Here is a 15,630-nt window from a genome sequence, read left to right on the forward strand (position 1 = left end):
TAGAATATTATATATATATATATGTATATATAAATATTACAAAAACAAATTGTGGGTGTGGTCATGCGCCAGTAGTTTCTGCCCCACTGAAATTTAGGGTCACCGCACGCTACTGATTCTGAAACTATCAACCCCAAATGATAACAATTCCTGGCTACGCCACTGGTCTGTTTCTGTGGATGAATAACAACAATAAGAAAACTTTGGCCATTGACGTCATCTGTCCTATTTGTAGAACGCAAATGCCAGACTGATGACGTTCTCGTTGGTCCAGGCTCTTCTGGGCCGCTGAGTGGCTGTTGCTGACCCTGATTTTTATTCACTACAGGCGAAGGAAGTACTGCAGGGCTCTTGTATAAGAAAAACAGCCCTACAAGAAGGTTCCCTTTAAGATTGGAACCAATGCATTAACCCAATGCGTTAGTGAACCCGTCATACATGACAGGCTGAATATGCATCATGCATACCGAATACTGATGAAGCTCGGAGAATAACTTAAGTCTGCCTGTTTTTTCTGTTTTTAAAACACTTAGGAAACAGACATTTTAGCTTATTCTTGTGTGATCCAAGTGAAAGCATTGTACTGAAAGAATAATGGGTTTGCCAGTTCTACCCTTCTGGCTGAAACATTGTATTTATATAATAGAATAACAGAAATTACAACACTTCAGAATCGTTTACGGAATTGCAAGGGAAAAATGGACCCTCAGCCACTCTTTTAATATTCACCAATACAGAAACACAAAATATCACATTATCGTAATTATGTTGAGTAATTCTTTGCTTTGCACAGCAGGAAAGCAAACCCTGTTATTAACATAAATGTTATCTTGCAGGCTGCTTTTTTTCCCTTTGTCTTATATTAAGAAAGGTATGGCATTTATATATTATATAAACATGACATTCACCCCCTTCCATGTTGTGAATCGGTGATGACACTTCAACAGGGTGAGTGTCTCTATGGATATAGAAAAAGTTAAATCGGGAGGCCGACAGCCCCCCCACGCAATTCCGTCTGCGGCTCAAGTGTCAAAACATTCCCACACTGTCCAATCACTCCCACCTTTACATTCCCACCAATCACGTGCCCCCCTTGCTTCAGTGTGGATCGGTGCAGAATAACGCGTGCATATATACCTTATACGTCCTCCTGCGTCCGCTCTCCTCCGGGTCTCGGGTTTGTTCCGTCGCCTACAGCGGCAGCTGTGGTCAGTGGAGACCACACCAGAGATTCTGTCTCACAGCCTCAGCACCTCCCCCTGCATGTGGCCTATCCACCGAGAAGGAAAGCTCGTCTCCGGGCTGATTTCCTGGCTCCGTCGTACCATGAAGACGAAACCCATGAGGGGGTCTGATGGCAAAAGTTTATTTTGTGCATCAACAAAATTGTGTGAACAAAACCAAATCTCTAATGTTTGAAATGGTAGGTAAATGGTAAAAAAAAACTTTTTGGTTGGATTCAGAAGATTGTAACTGTCAGAGTTCGGAAGTTTGGGGCGAGAAATAGGAAAACAAATAGGGTTGGTTATTGTAGTGCTATGAGGGCAATGATGGATATTATATTTAATGCCCGACAGCAAGGGTGTTTGGTTAAACCAGACTGCTTATCCAAAGGCAAGAGATGAAGAGGATGATGAAGAAAATGAATGAGAAAAACCAAAACAATAAGTATTTAAGACTCGCAGGCTTGAATCGAAGCACACAAACAGGCATCACTCTCTCTCTCTCTCACACACACACACACACACACACACACACACACACACACACACACACACACACACACACACACACACACACACACACACACACACACACACACACACACACACACAGTCACACCCCTTGTGCCCCGGCCCTCTGTCTCACACACACAAAGACAAATACACACTGCTAAACACACACACACACTCTCGCACAGTCATATGCCCTCTTTATGATTCCCTCTTTCTCGCTCTATCACACAATGTGGCGTTCTAACGACCTGTCTCTGACCTGTCTATCTGTCGATCGGTCTATCTGTCTGTCTACTTGTCTATCTGTCTGCCTGTTTGGCTATCCGTCTTTAAGATCTTTGAGAAAAAATGAGGCGGCCTTTGAAAAAAATACAAGGAAATTAGGGGAAATAACAAAGGCTACGCGCTATAGAGAAGAAAGACTCTGAAAGAGTCATCACTGCGGTTATCACTTCAGATTATCACTGCAGTGAGCCAAACTGTTGGTATGTTTTCTTTGACGATGACTTATAGCCGGCTAGCATAGTAATTAGTAAGGACTAAACAATGTTAACGCCTAATGCTCAGCCATTAGACTGATCTACTGTAGTTTCTAGCTCCTGCTAATATATGCATACTTAATTGGATGTCAGCTATCTTCCTGAATGTCCCTTTTCCATACTAGGCAATAATGTTGCGCACGCACGCACGCAGGTACACGCAGGCACGCACATGCAGGCAGACACACACACACACACACACGCATGCATTCATCTACACATACACTCACACAAAGTGTTCACCAGACAAAACTCACACAATGAGTCCAACATTGTGTGACACACTCAACAGCTGTAAAATAAGTGCTATGTTTGTGCTAGAGTTGCGTATGAAACATCATTACATTGCATCATTACTTTATAGGTTTAGCAGGCCTGTGTGGCAGCACAGTTTAACTCTTATTTATTGATTGATTCATCTATTTTATTCCCCGCCTGCCTTGTGCAATAAATCTGTCACTCACCTGTCCATAAATACGTTTTTGCAGTCCGGTCACATCTGCAGTGTGTCATCATCATCATGGAGATCTGTGAGTCATTAGCGAGCAATGAATTTGGCTTATAACGGACTGTCCGTCAAAGCAGCCTGGGGAAAGTTTCCCATGCATTGCGTGGGCTTTGTTAAACTGCGCGCTTAGAAGGCTGTGTGTCTGTGTGCACACTATGCCTCAAGGTTTTGCATTCACTAGTGAACCATCACGTAGGGACATTTTCCGTTCTAAAGTACATTCCAAGGAATAATGTGTTGCTTTGCATTGAGGCGGTGTGTGTGTTTTGAGATAAGACGTGGGTGATGAGAATCTAAAAAAGTTTCCCTGACAGCCTCAGTGTCTCTTTACTTTACACAAAGGTACACACACGCACAGCAGCCCATATACAAACACCCACGCTAATCGGTTACTTGTGTTTAGACGTCCATCCTAAACTAGGGTTGAACCCGGATTGCCGTCATCTCATATCAAAGGGCGCCTGTTATACCGCCAGCTGTTATGTTGATGAGCCATTACGAGTCACATCGAGGTAATTGGATGGATTTTCTAAATCAATACCATTAGGACATGATTCCACCTCACACTGTCTTCGCTAGATGGCGCCCCTGGTGTTAGCTTCACGTATTCAGCAAAGTGGCCCATCTTCTCATTAGAACAACTTCGACACATCCGGGTTGACACTCAAACTTGTGATATCACAACACTAACGGTTTTCAAAATAAGCTTGCAATGTCTGATCACCTTGACACCTAGGGGTCCTTTAACCAGAAGACATTGCAAGTTCAATGCAATAGGAATGAAGATGAACCCAGTGATCTGCGTCAATACATTCAATTTTGCAAGAACATATTGAATCTTGTTTTTCCAATCAGAAGGCTGATTGGCAAACCGTTAATTGATCTCCATCTCTGGCTTACACACGAAGCCTTCCCATCAGCCCAACAAACCCTTGCTAAAAGCAAAGTGAACAGAGGCATGCGGCTAATCCCAGGGTTTAAACAGATTTATCAGACAGGAGTTTAACGCGTCTAAGTGTCGACACCTGTAATTTTAGCCCCCCCGGTTGTGAACACTTTAACCCCCCGCCCACTCGGGACATATTTACACGGAGAGCTGTTGACAGGGAGTGGAATAGCCCACCAGGGAGGCCGGCTATGTGTCCGCATTCAGCCCTCCCGGAGCCAAATTCTTGTCGCCATGGGAGCCTGAACTCAGAGCCCACCGTTACAGTTAGCCATGACTCAAAGGGGGAAGCATAACAACAGCCGGTGAGGCCACAAAGCGGCTCTAGAGACAGGTCCGTGTTCTCCAGGGCGAGGTGGTAAATCCAGAGGCATAACCACTCCACGCCTCCTCTATTCATAGCGCAGCTTTAACGGGGACACCGCGCCACGAGACATTCGTGAGTTTTGGAGAATGTTTTCTAAAAATGGCTGATTAGCTTTCCACTTCACAGTTAATAGTTCCTTGCTTTCTTTATCGTTCATTAAGGACATGATGAATTCTCTTTCCAAGTCTCGGTGTGTTTATTAACCGTGTACATCTTGCATTAACTCGGCATCTGTTGACTTACGGGTAACAATTGAAAGAGGTTTTGTTTGATCAACTTTATTCAACTCAAGCAGTGTGACATTTGCTTGCCCAAAACGATCTTGGCTGCCCCATGTGCTACATCAACAGTGTGTCCGTGGACAAGTGACTGAGGTTTGATTAACCCGGGGAGCTCGAGGTGAGGAGGGTCTGAAATGGCTCTTGGAATGCAGCATGTTTTTTCCACATTACATAGGTCCCATCACAGGACCTATGTATGACTGATCTAAGGACATCAGGATGACTGATCAATATATATTCTGGTCACGTAGCCTCACTTATAACAGACTGAGATGCCTCATACCAGTTCATCTTTGGTATTGGTGTTCTGTAGGTCCTTTAGGAAATGGAATACAGGACTTCAAGAAGCATTTTTACGTTTATATGCACTTTGATTTGCTTAGACTTAGAATGAATATTTCCCTTGCAATGACTAAGCAGGAAATTGTATATAAAATGCTTGTGGTTTAAAAAACATAGTTTACTGTGACGCAATGAATAAATGCATCGGACAAATGACAAATTATTGAAGTTAGTGGTTAGTCCTTCAGGCTTTACTGGGTTTTTAATGCCCATTTTATCAGGCCATAAAGTCACCATAATAACCCAATGTTCTTGGGTTCCCTCCGTCTCAGGGATGCTTTATTTAACAGGCTAGGACCCTCAATGAACACTTATCTTTCATACTGTGCACTATAATCCCATTTCAAGTCCATTGCATGTCTTTATCAATATGCCTTGAATGTCACTAATCTAAGCCTTCTTATTGATGAGTTCAATCGTCGGTCCATGCGAGCTAGGAGAGGCGCCTGCCCCCCCTCCCTCCCCCCCGCCCCTCCAGCTCCCAACCAAACCCATCTTCCTACCAGCGTTGCCAGATTGGGCCAGACTTCCCGCTGATCTGTACCCCTCACGGAGCGAGGCGCGCGTCGACGCCCGGTCTCCGTTCCGCGCTACAAAGCGCGCGCGGAGCTGGATTGGCTTGGCAGTAGTAGTAGGACCCAACAGCAGGACAACTCGCCAAAAAGGAACAGAGAGCTCATCTCCCCGTGCCTTTTTGCCTCATAGTATCTTTGGTGATGAAGTTCACAGGAAATGCCTTTGCATCGATGGAGGGTGTACGGAATATGAATCGTTTTTAGGAGATTCAGTCGTTTTCGTTTGTTATTTTGTTGTGAAAAGTGCCGTTTTTTGGGTTGGAGAAACCAAACGGGATATTATCGTCTTTGCAACTCACGTGCGTAATGTCTGTTCGTGCTTTGTGAATTTACGCACCGCAGTAAATAAGAATTGTACCAGGTTAATTCTGCAAATGCGAGGACCTTGGACTGTACATTCATCCGGTGGATACGGGGTCGGTGCTCCAGCCTGGTGGAGGTAGAGAGCCGGTGGTAGTGGCGAAGGATGATCTTGACGGTGTTTCACAAGTGGAGGAGCGCGCGTTACTTCTGGATTATTTCCACGGTCATGATTCTGTTGCCTCTGATCTGCGTTTTGCATTCGGCTGAAGCGGCGCCTTCCCTGGCGACGGGACAGCTGGACATCGGGGTGGTGAGTAAAAAATAGCCCCTTATCTCTCTCAGACCAGGACTTGCGCTGAATCCTCAACACCTTGCTTGCTGCAGCACTTGGCGACGTGAGGTTGTGAAATGTGTGCGTGAGTTTTAACGCTTGGGAACGGAGCGTTTATGTTTCAATCGATGGAGCAATCGGCTATTAATGACCATTATAACGCAGATAGACAGTTGAGCTTTGAAAGGTCAAACATTGAAGTATAGGATATTTAATCACTGATGTCTATTGATCATCAGAAGGCTGTCAATCCAGTGATCAGCTGGTTTTAAATTCCTCCGTGTGTGGTGACAGACAGAGCATCGAAACTTTTCTGCTGTCAGCAGGGACAGAGTGGAGCTGAATGCCAATTGGCCAAACGTTGCGCAGCTCAACATATTTGTATAAGGGTTGATCAAATAGTTATGGAAGATGTTGAAAATCAAACACTTTGAAATCCACGCTGCCTTCTCTGATGACTTGTGTATGGGTAGATGTTCCATCGATTACAAATGAAGATGGCCACTTTTAGTTGACATCTGCAATGATTTAGTGAAATAACAGAATAACAAGACAAGAGTGTTAAAATGTATAGGACCTAGTCATGTCTTTAAGCAACTGTCCTGCGCGGCAAATCTAAGTGTTTCTGAATGCCATTATATTTTAGTCATGGGACTATTTGTACATTTTTGACAAGGGGTGTGTGTGTGTGTGTGTGTGTGTGTGTGTGTGTGTGTGTGTGTGTGTGTGTGTGTGTGTGTGTGTGTGTGTGTGTGTGTGTGCGTGCGTGCGTGCGTGCGTGCGTGCGTGCGTGCATGTGTATGTGCGCGTATGTGCTCCTTCTGTTGAGTGCAGTAATGGAGTGTTGGCGGATGAGTGAAGCGTGCACACAATCTCAAAACACACAATCTCAAAACACACAATCTCATTACAAGGTTTGATAAAACATCCTTCAAAGGACCATGTGTTGGTGTTCTCAAACCCCTTACTCAAAGCGGACATAAGAAAATAAGGTAGCCTACTCATAAGGTATTAATTTCTCCCATTACACTAAAGCATTTCTTTGCTCCATTGTCTGAATGTGGCCATGACGTTTGCTTCTACACAACCTTCATCCCTTTCTTCAGTTTACAAAGCCCTCTAGCTCCCAGCAGAGCAGAATATGCAAGTCTTTAGAGTTGCTGATACATAGCTAATTCCCATCCCACACAGCATCAACACATGAAGATAAACCGGCTGAAATATATTCCGGGATAACGATAACCGCTCAAATCATGTAACTCTGAGGTGCTGCTTTAAAAACGGATGAGGTTAAAGCAGGGCGGTTCTGGACAAATTTTTCATGGGGGGGGCCGGGGCAAGTTGTTTTGTTGGAGGGGCACATTGAACCTGGGACGCAAAATATTTAGTTTAGTACTAAGTAACGGCATTCAAAAGCACAACATACAATTATTGGCTTTTTCCCGTTGCAGCATTTAATTCAGTAGCATAGTATTAAGTGTCTCCTTCAGTTACAGCAATTGTCAATATTATACATTTGAAATGTTTCATTGGTTAAAGCAATTGTCAATATTGCAACATTTTGGTTTTCCTTCACTGGTATCAAACAGCTCAGTATCATACATTACCGACAGCAATAAAGTCAGCATGATAGATTATAAATCTGAAGTTCCACCTTGTGCGACAGTGCCACACCACACCATCGCAAGCTATCGACCCCCCCGTCCGGACGGAGGTAAAAAGCAAAAAAAAAACGTTTGGGGGGGGGGGCCACTGGGAGGTACAAGCTCAGTTTTACGGGAGCACTGCCCCCCCCCCCCCCATAACCGCCCCTCTAAAGATAGTGCTTGAACCTTGTTCCGTCGGTAATGAGCAATAGTGAGATTAGGAGAGCCGCATTTGACCTAAATTCATTTATCACCTAATAATTCAGCTTTCTGTGTTCTGTGCTGATCTCCCTGGCTTCTGCTTGTCGGGATTCTCTCACCGTTTCTGTTTCTCAGACTTAAAAAAAACAAATCTGATGCTAATCTTGTGTGTGTATTCATTTGAGTGTGCGCGCATGCATGCATGCTGCATGTATGTGTGCAAGCATGTATTTCTTGAGTGTGTGCGTGTGTGTGCGTGTCTATGCGTGAGTGTGTGCAATCATACATGTCTGTTTATGAGTGAGTTTGTGTTTGTGTGCAATCATCAGTGGGTATGTATGAGTGTATGTCTGTTGTGAGTGTGGGTTTGCATTCATACGTGTGTGTGTGTGTGTGTGTGTGTGTGTGTGTGTGTGTGTGTGTGTGTGTGTGTGTGCCCATGTGCGTTTACGAGTCTGTGCGGGGCTGTGTGGGTCCAAATCCCTCCAGCACTTGGCAGGTCAGCGATGGCCGCACCCAGCCAGCCAGCGTTATTATAATACAGAACTTTGGTTTGACGTTTCCTTAATGAGAACACCATCTGGTCACATCTCCACCGGGGCGGGCCACAACAACATCAGCATCCCCCTCCTTGCATCTTATTTGGATTTCTCTTTCATCTCCGGTCAAGTCCGTTCTATTTGTATAGCCACTAAGACAGCCACTAGGGCTGTTATACCCCTACCACCACCCCCCCCAACCTACCACCATCCCACCCTAAGCCTTATGAAGCACAGGGCATCACCGTGAGGAGGACGATTTGAGAGATCCCTCCTTCTCAGGCACAGTCAGGAGTGGTGCTGAACGGGAAACATAATGTTATTATGTGAGCACAAAGCTCACTTAATAGAGACAAAGGTTATCGAACATTGAGTTAAAGACGGATGACATTGTTTTTTGCACATGTCGAGGGCAAAAGTCAGCATACCTTTTGAAACAATGGCAAACTAAATAATATGAGGCAAAAATAATCGGACTTTAGGAATCGATGGGCGACTTGGCGAGGGTGTTTGATGTGACACCACCCGTCAGTAAGGGCCTCCACATCGCCACGAGGAGACGGTGGCTCCAGCTGCTTCCCCCCCCCCCCCCCTCCTGTCATCCACTGGCTCCCTGCCCCTACATCCGTGGCCAGCACAGTGGCCCACCCTCTCAGACCATCCTGCCTCTCCCCCCTCTCCCCCCTCTCCGGCCTCCCCCACCTCCCGTTCCCGCCCTCTGGGCTCCTCATAGACAGACCTTGTTGTGGCTGCGCTCCTTTCCTCCCCAGACTCCCCAGGCCTTCCTTACCCCCATACCCTAATCCTGACCCGAGGGTAAGAGCAGGGGCAAACACACAGGCTTCACAGCTGGGCATGTAAGACAAAGACAAAGACAAAGACACACAGACAGACAGACAGGCAGACAGACAGACGGGCAGACGGACAGACGGACAGACGGACAGACGGACAGACGGACAGACGGACGGACGGACGGACAGACGTACAGACGTACAGACAGACGGACAGACAGACAGACAGACAGACAGACAGACAGACAGACAGACAGACACTCTCAAACTAACACAGATGCATGGAATTGAGTGTTTCATCAGACGGAGATGAGGGCCAGGGATGCAGAGTGTTTGTGGGACGGAGGTAATGTGGGGGAGCAAGCTGGCCGCCTTCATTTAAACAAGTAGCAGACATAAAATCAATGGTTCTTGCCGCTCGGGTGAGTTTGCCATTTCAGGCTCTAATGAATCAGCCCGGAGACGTACACATGCAAACCGCGGCAGAGCCGTTGTGTCTTCATTGTGCTCCACACATGTGGCCTTGAGCAGGAACGACGACCAGAGGTACTCTGTGTTGGACACAGGAAGTGATCTACCCACTCACTTGTATTCAGAGTTGTATACCATTTTTCTTTAATGTGGTCGTGTAACCACTTTTGAACAGTTTTTGCGTTTTCTACTGCTTCGTAGATGGGAACGGCAAATTTGGTTAACGGTGTATTAGTGGCTGTTCTGTCAATGAGTCCCACTGGTTTACTGCTAGGGGAAGTGCCCTCAGGCCCATTGATCAGGTCTGAATGCTACCTTCAGAGAGAGAGAGAGAGAGAGAGAGAGAGAGAGAGAGAGAGAGAGAGAGAGAGAGAGAGAGAGAGAGATCATTGACCAAGCGGAAAGCTTTTCTCTTGAAATATTGATTTTTGTAATATATGAGCAGCAAGAGACCTATAATCACTTCTAATCCAACCTGTCATTCACTTCTTGCCTAGAATATAGTTAAAACATTACTGTCGGAGTCCGTCTGATTTGCTGTTTGGTTCGTGATCTCCTTAGATTCCTGTTTCAGTCCTGCCCCTCAATCAACTAACCTTATGGAATCTTCTCTCTAGAAAGTTTTGTTTTCAAGTTTGGCACACATCAAAGGTATTATATGTAACACTGACATCTAAATAAAGTGTTTCAAGTGTTTGCCATGTTGAGCTGAGTGCAACATTTTACACATTTTTCTTGAGACAAGCCCCATTATTCTACTTCAACATGGCCTTAATTTTAAGTTAAGCAGCTGATGTATGCATTTGCTAATAATTTATTGATTTCATATTATAAACCAGCTCGTAAAGATGCATGGCTGGCTACGTTTACGGTAACATAGATATAATCTAACATTAGCTGAGGCTAAATGCTTACCTGTTCAGGAGAAAATGTCCAAAATCGACACCCAATTTGAGACTCTCTTGGGCTACAAGCTGTCTCTATCTTTCAAATGCCACTGCGAGATTTACCCGTGTTTAAGCACGTCTCTGGTCAAGGAGCTTTGTCGAAAGAGGACAAGGCTTTTAAGATCAGATCTAGTACAATCCCTGTTGATCCAGTTTGCTTTCATGCTTTACTGGCTTTCATGGCTTTAGCACACTTTGTTTGTGTGCCAATTTCTTTCATATCTGGCATCCCGGGCTGTCGAAATGGGCAGCGAGTGTAGTCAACTCAGTAGAAGAGTGCTGTGTTAGTGTCATTGGCCTTAAAGGGCCCCTATTTGACAACCAGGACCTTTAACAAAGGAGACCATCCTGGCTGTAGAAATGTTCTCGTAAAGCTTGTATTTGGACTTCGCAGGTTTCCAAAACCTCTGATGGCATTCCATGATTTACTATACTAATTGTGTTATATTTGGCTTATTTATCAGCCGATATACACGTAACCAATATGAGTAGCCAATATGCTGACACTTTTAGTCCAAACCTTAAAGTGCAACACATAGGAAACAACTTCCCAGAGCCTGACCATCAAAAGGAAACGGTATGTGTTATTAAAGAGTGCAGCGATCCAAAGGGAAAACCACAAGGCAGGACAGATCACTTTACAGTAGTGCAGACCAAGTGGTGTGGGCAAGGGAGTGGGAAAGCCTGCTTTTCAGAGCAGAACTGCACGCGATGATCTCCCCTTCCCCATTGGCTGCTGGTGATTTCATGACCGTCTTGAGGTTAAGGGGTAAGCCGGCCCACTCCCAGTGTGCCCCGTATAGTAAAGCCTCAAACCAGCTCCATGTGTTCCGTTCAGTGGTCTTCTATCAGCCGCCTCCCATCTCCCTCGATGTCCTTTCCCCAGATCAAGGGGCCTGGTTGCCGCAGCTATTCAGAGGGGACGACCACATTTGTAATTAGAGTGGTTTCTAGTGTTGCGCAGGCTCGCATGCTGTAGCTTAAAATAGCCCGCAGACCGTGAGCCGGAGTGCGGGCAACGGGACCGCCTTGAAAGCCCCCATCAAGGAAACCCCCAAAGAAACAACAAGCGCAGCATCGCAGAGTCTGGCGAGACTTCAAGAAAAAGTTAGCTATTTGAAATGTTTTTATTGAAACGCTAAAGTTGGTTTTTGAATGTCTGTGTGAGTGTGCTTGATGAAAATACCACTTTTCCAATGCCAATGCCAATCACTTTGAGTGCTGAACAAAGTTCAAGCACGAAAATTGATGCGAAAAACGTGTGAGATCAGTTATCGATTCAATGTTTTTTTCAGTTTTTCAAGCTCTGCTCTAATGCTGAATATGCTGAACAAAGAATATTAAAAAATTCAGATATTCTGGTGGTTCAGTGTGGTTGATGGTTTTATAATAATAATGCAGCTATTTCAATGTTTAAACGAGGCTGAAAGTTCTACCGACTATAACGCAATGAATTTACTTTTCATTTATTTTCTTTTATCCTCTCTGATAATAGAATGTTCCTTCACAAACCTAACGAATATCCGAATCTTCAAATGAAGTATCTCGGCCAGCCTGCCTTTGTTCTTTTGATCACTGTATTAACGCATGACTCCATATAGATAACAGAAGATTAATCCAACAGCCTCATTTAGCTCATTATACTTAATACAGCAGCCCAGAAGCGGTTGACATTTGCAGCTGTTAAAGAAGCTTTTTGCATTAAAACACATCCATAAAATACTAATTACTTACTTTGAATTACCTATTCTTTAATCTACTGTTTTTAAAGGCACCCAGTGCAACTTTCGAGGCTTAAAAATAAACATTCAATTTCTAGTCTTTTTTACACGTAGTAAGTCTCAATAACTCCATACCATTACATACCGACATTCAAGCAGCAAAGATGAGACGTCGTTGTGTGGTGAGAACTGATACAAAATCGATAACAACAACAATGCCGCCATTTTCTTTATTTTTTGTAACCTACAATAAATAAAGCAGGCTTCCAGTCAATGGAAAAATGGCTTCTCCCCACCGGCGATTGTTGTTATTTACAATTTTCTATCAGTTCTCACCACACAGCGACGTCTCATCTTTGCTCCTTGAATGTCGATATGTAATGGTATGGAGTTATTGAAACTTAATACGTGTAAAAAAGACTAGAAATTGAATGGTTTTTTTTCATTGAATGTTTACATAAAGTTGCACTGGGTGCCTTTAAAGTGAATAATTAGTATGTTATGGATGTGTTCTAATGCACAAAACATTAGAATGCAGTAGACATTCTTTAGTCTACTGCTTTTAAACTGCTTTCAATGGTTTCAAATGCTTTGAAAAACCTCTCTGGCAAGCTAGCGTGTTCTGAGCGGAGCATGGGGACCGTAGAGCCTCTGTTATATGAGTGTGAGTCAGTCAACCAGGTTGGGATGAGTTTGCCTTCAGCCCCCGGCCCTCTGATACAGTATAGAGAGAGCGTTTTCAAATAAACGTCGCCGCTGAACAAAGGCCTTGAACCCTGGTATGACTCAACTCACCCGCGTTCTCCGAAGGGCCCTTTCATGTCTGGCGAGTCATCCTTCGTTCTAATATATCTATTAACCCTCTCTGTGGTTGTGCCCCCCCCCCCCCCCGTTCCATGTTCTAGTGTTAGGACCTCTATCGTTTATTTAACCCTAACCCTTACCTTAACCTCTATCTGTTCATCCTCTAACCCTGGAACCGTATGGTACCGTCGTCTTAACTCTCGGTCTATGTACTTCACATGTCCATGTTCTTGTTCATGAAAATCATGTTCATGTTCACTAGGTCCATGTTCTTCACGTTCGTTTATCTCTCCATCCCTCCATCTGTGCATCCTCCAACCCTGGAACCGTATCGTACCACTGTCTTTCCTCTCGGCCTGTATGTGTACGTATCAGGCTACATGCTGCAGCTCTCCATGTGGTCTATTCAATCAGGGTTCCTTCATCGTGTTTTTCTGATGCTCGCTCAAACTACACGACAACAGAAGGAGCACATTCACACACAGATGCACACACAGAAGCACACACAGAAGCACGCACACTCGCACACACACAACTTGTAAAAATGTATAATTAGGCGCATGATTAAAACGTAATGGCATTCAAAAACACTTTAATTTGCTGCGCAGGACAGTTGATTAAAGACATGACTGGGACATATAAAAACATGTTGTTCTATCGTGTCACTAAGGGCATTCACACGGAACAACCTCTGCGTCTCTAACCCTACACTTCCAGTCGGTGGCTGCCCAAGACAAACATGGGGTTGTTTTTAAGTGTAACGTTTAACCTTAAAAAACCTCAGCGCTCTGTGCCTCCTTTTTTGTTTCTTAATGAACCAGGGAGCCAAGAGTAAACCACAAAACCACACATTGAACTGATGAAAAAATAATGAGAAAAGCTCTTGTTATTCCTTAGTCATCCCTTTCATTTCTAAAGCGATGGTGTTCGACGCTCGACTCCCCGGTCTGTGGGGCGGCGGTGGCGGAGCATAAGGAGAAGCGTTGGGTCTGTTTGAATCCCCGCAGCAGGTCAATAAGACTGTAATAGTTGGCTCATCGCCTTCTGCTCCCCACTTCGGACTCTCATCATCATTTTTGCATTGCTGTAATCGATAGAGCAGATCCATCGTGTGCAGGCCCTATGCATCTATAATGTTCATTAGTTCGGTTGATATTTAATTTGAAATGACCGGAAAAAAAACTGTAATTCTATTCTATTCTGATGCTTGAGTTGGTTTTCATGCTGCGTTAAAGGATCATGCTGCATTACTGCTTTAACTCCACAAGGTCTTAATTTTTTCATCATAGCTGAGGATTTTTTGTCTCGGGCCATCAATGAAACGAACAGTTCACTGTGCATTATTACTGCATGTAGTGCACCACTGCCTTTCATTACTGCCCCCACTGATTTATGAATAGGATTTCAGAGCAGTGGCCTCATTTCATTCACAACCCAATGAGGGAACTTGCAGACCCTATAGGCAGCGGTCGGTTTACCTAGAAAGCAGCCTGTGCTTGACTGTATCTTCAGATTACTTTGAATAGCTGCTAATGTTGTGAATGTGAACATAACTTTACCTCGCTGTGCAACAGCTTTCACTTAGCCTAATCTCTAGTGTGCCTTCTAGTGACTGCCGTCATTTCTATGCTGTGAGCCCGGGTCTGTCGATGCTATTACTTAATTCCTTTAATCGTGTTGTGGATGGATTTTGAATCGCCATCCAATGACTAATCAACTACACATCAATTCAAACAATCTTCTGCGATGAAGACCCTCCACCATCACTCATTAGCCCTCATGTTTCCCCAAGTTCATTCCTCGTCTATTGACCTTCATCTTCTAAATCCATCCGTCGCCCTGCATCTTCTCTCTTGCTATCGGCCTTTAATGACTGTTGAGTCTTCATTCTCTCGGCCGTCTTCTCCCTCTTTGTGGTGCTGTTGTTTTAATCATCCGTATCAGACTCCCGTCTAAATCTAAATGGAGAGAGGCTGAGTAAGGGAGCACCGCCGCGGGCGTCGCGTATCCAACACAGCGCGGTTTTTTTTCAGCGCAGGTGTGTTGCGATCAATTAACCCCGATCAACTGTCTGTTCCCCGCTGCCGATAGTTGGCAACCCCGGCGGCATGCCTCTGTCGTCACTCATGTGTGGTGCCGCTCCAGTGAGGACCCTGATTCACCCCACAGTGGGGCTTCTCCAGTGAGCTTTTAAGTTGTGTCGTGTCTATTAACACGTTGGAGACGGAGAGAGGGGAGGAGGCAGAGTAGAAGAGGCGAGGCACGGCTGCATCATCATATCTGTTCGGATTGATTTCCTTGTCGTTAAATGGTGCGTTGTTTTATTGGATTCCGGTTGTTCGGCGTATCAGAATGTGATTCAAATATTATCAAATTTATAATGGATACAATTGATTGTGGTGTTTTGTGATTATGCAAAACTTTCGGTAGAGACATCTGGTTTGTAGAGGCTTACACTCAAAATCAACAACCATTTGAGCGTGACTGTTTTCCTACCCACTGTGGTTTTCTATTCATGGCACTCTTGAGTTCAACTCGATCACTTTCCCCCGGTTGAGAGAGTTGTTTGATGAGTTGTATCG

At 44.7% G+C, this 15,630-nt stretch overlaps 1 protein-coding gene across 1 annotated transcript in view; it reads left to right on the forward strand.

Annotated features, from left to right (window-relative positions):
• Positions 1-5,277: 5,277 nt before the first annotated feature.
• LOC115542935 (matrix metalloproteinase-17-like) overlaps positions 5,278-15,630 on the forward strand; it is a 65,229-nt gene continuing 54,876 nt past the window's right edge. Inside the window, exon 1 of the mRNA XM_030355447.1 lies at positions 5,278-5,907. Within this exon, the coding sequence (XP_030211307.1) occupies positions 5,761-5,907 (147 nt within the window). The 5' untranslated portion in view covers positions 5,278-5,760. The remainder of the gene's footprint in view (positions 5,908-15,630) is intronic.

The sequence above is a fragment of the Gadus morhua genome, chromosome 4 (genome assembly GCF_902167405.1).
Source record: "Gadus morhua chromosome 4, gadMor3.0, whole genome shotgun sequence".
NCBI lineage: Eukaryota > Metazoa > Chordata > Actinopteri > Gadiformes > Gadidae > Gadus > Gadus morhua.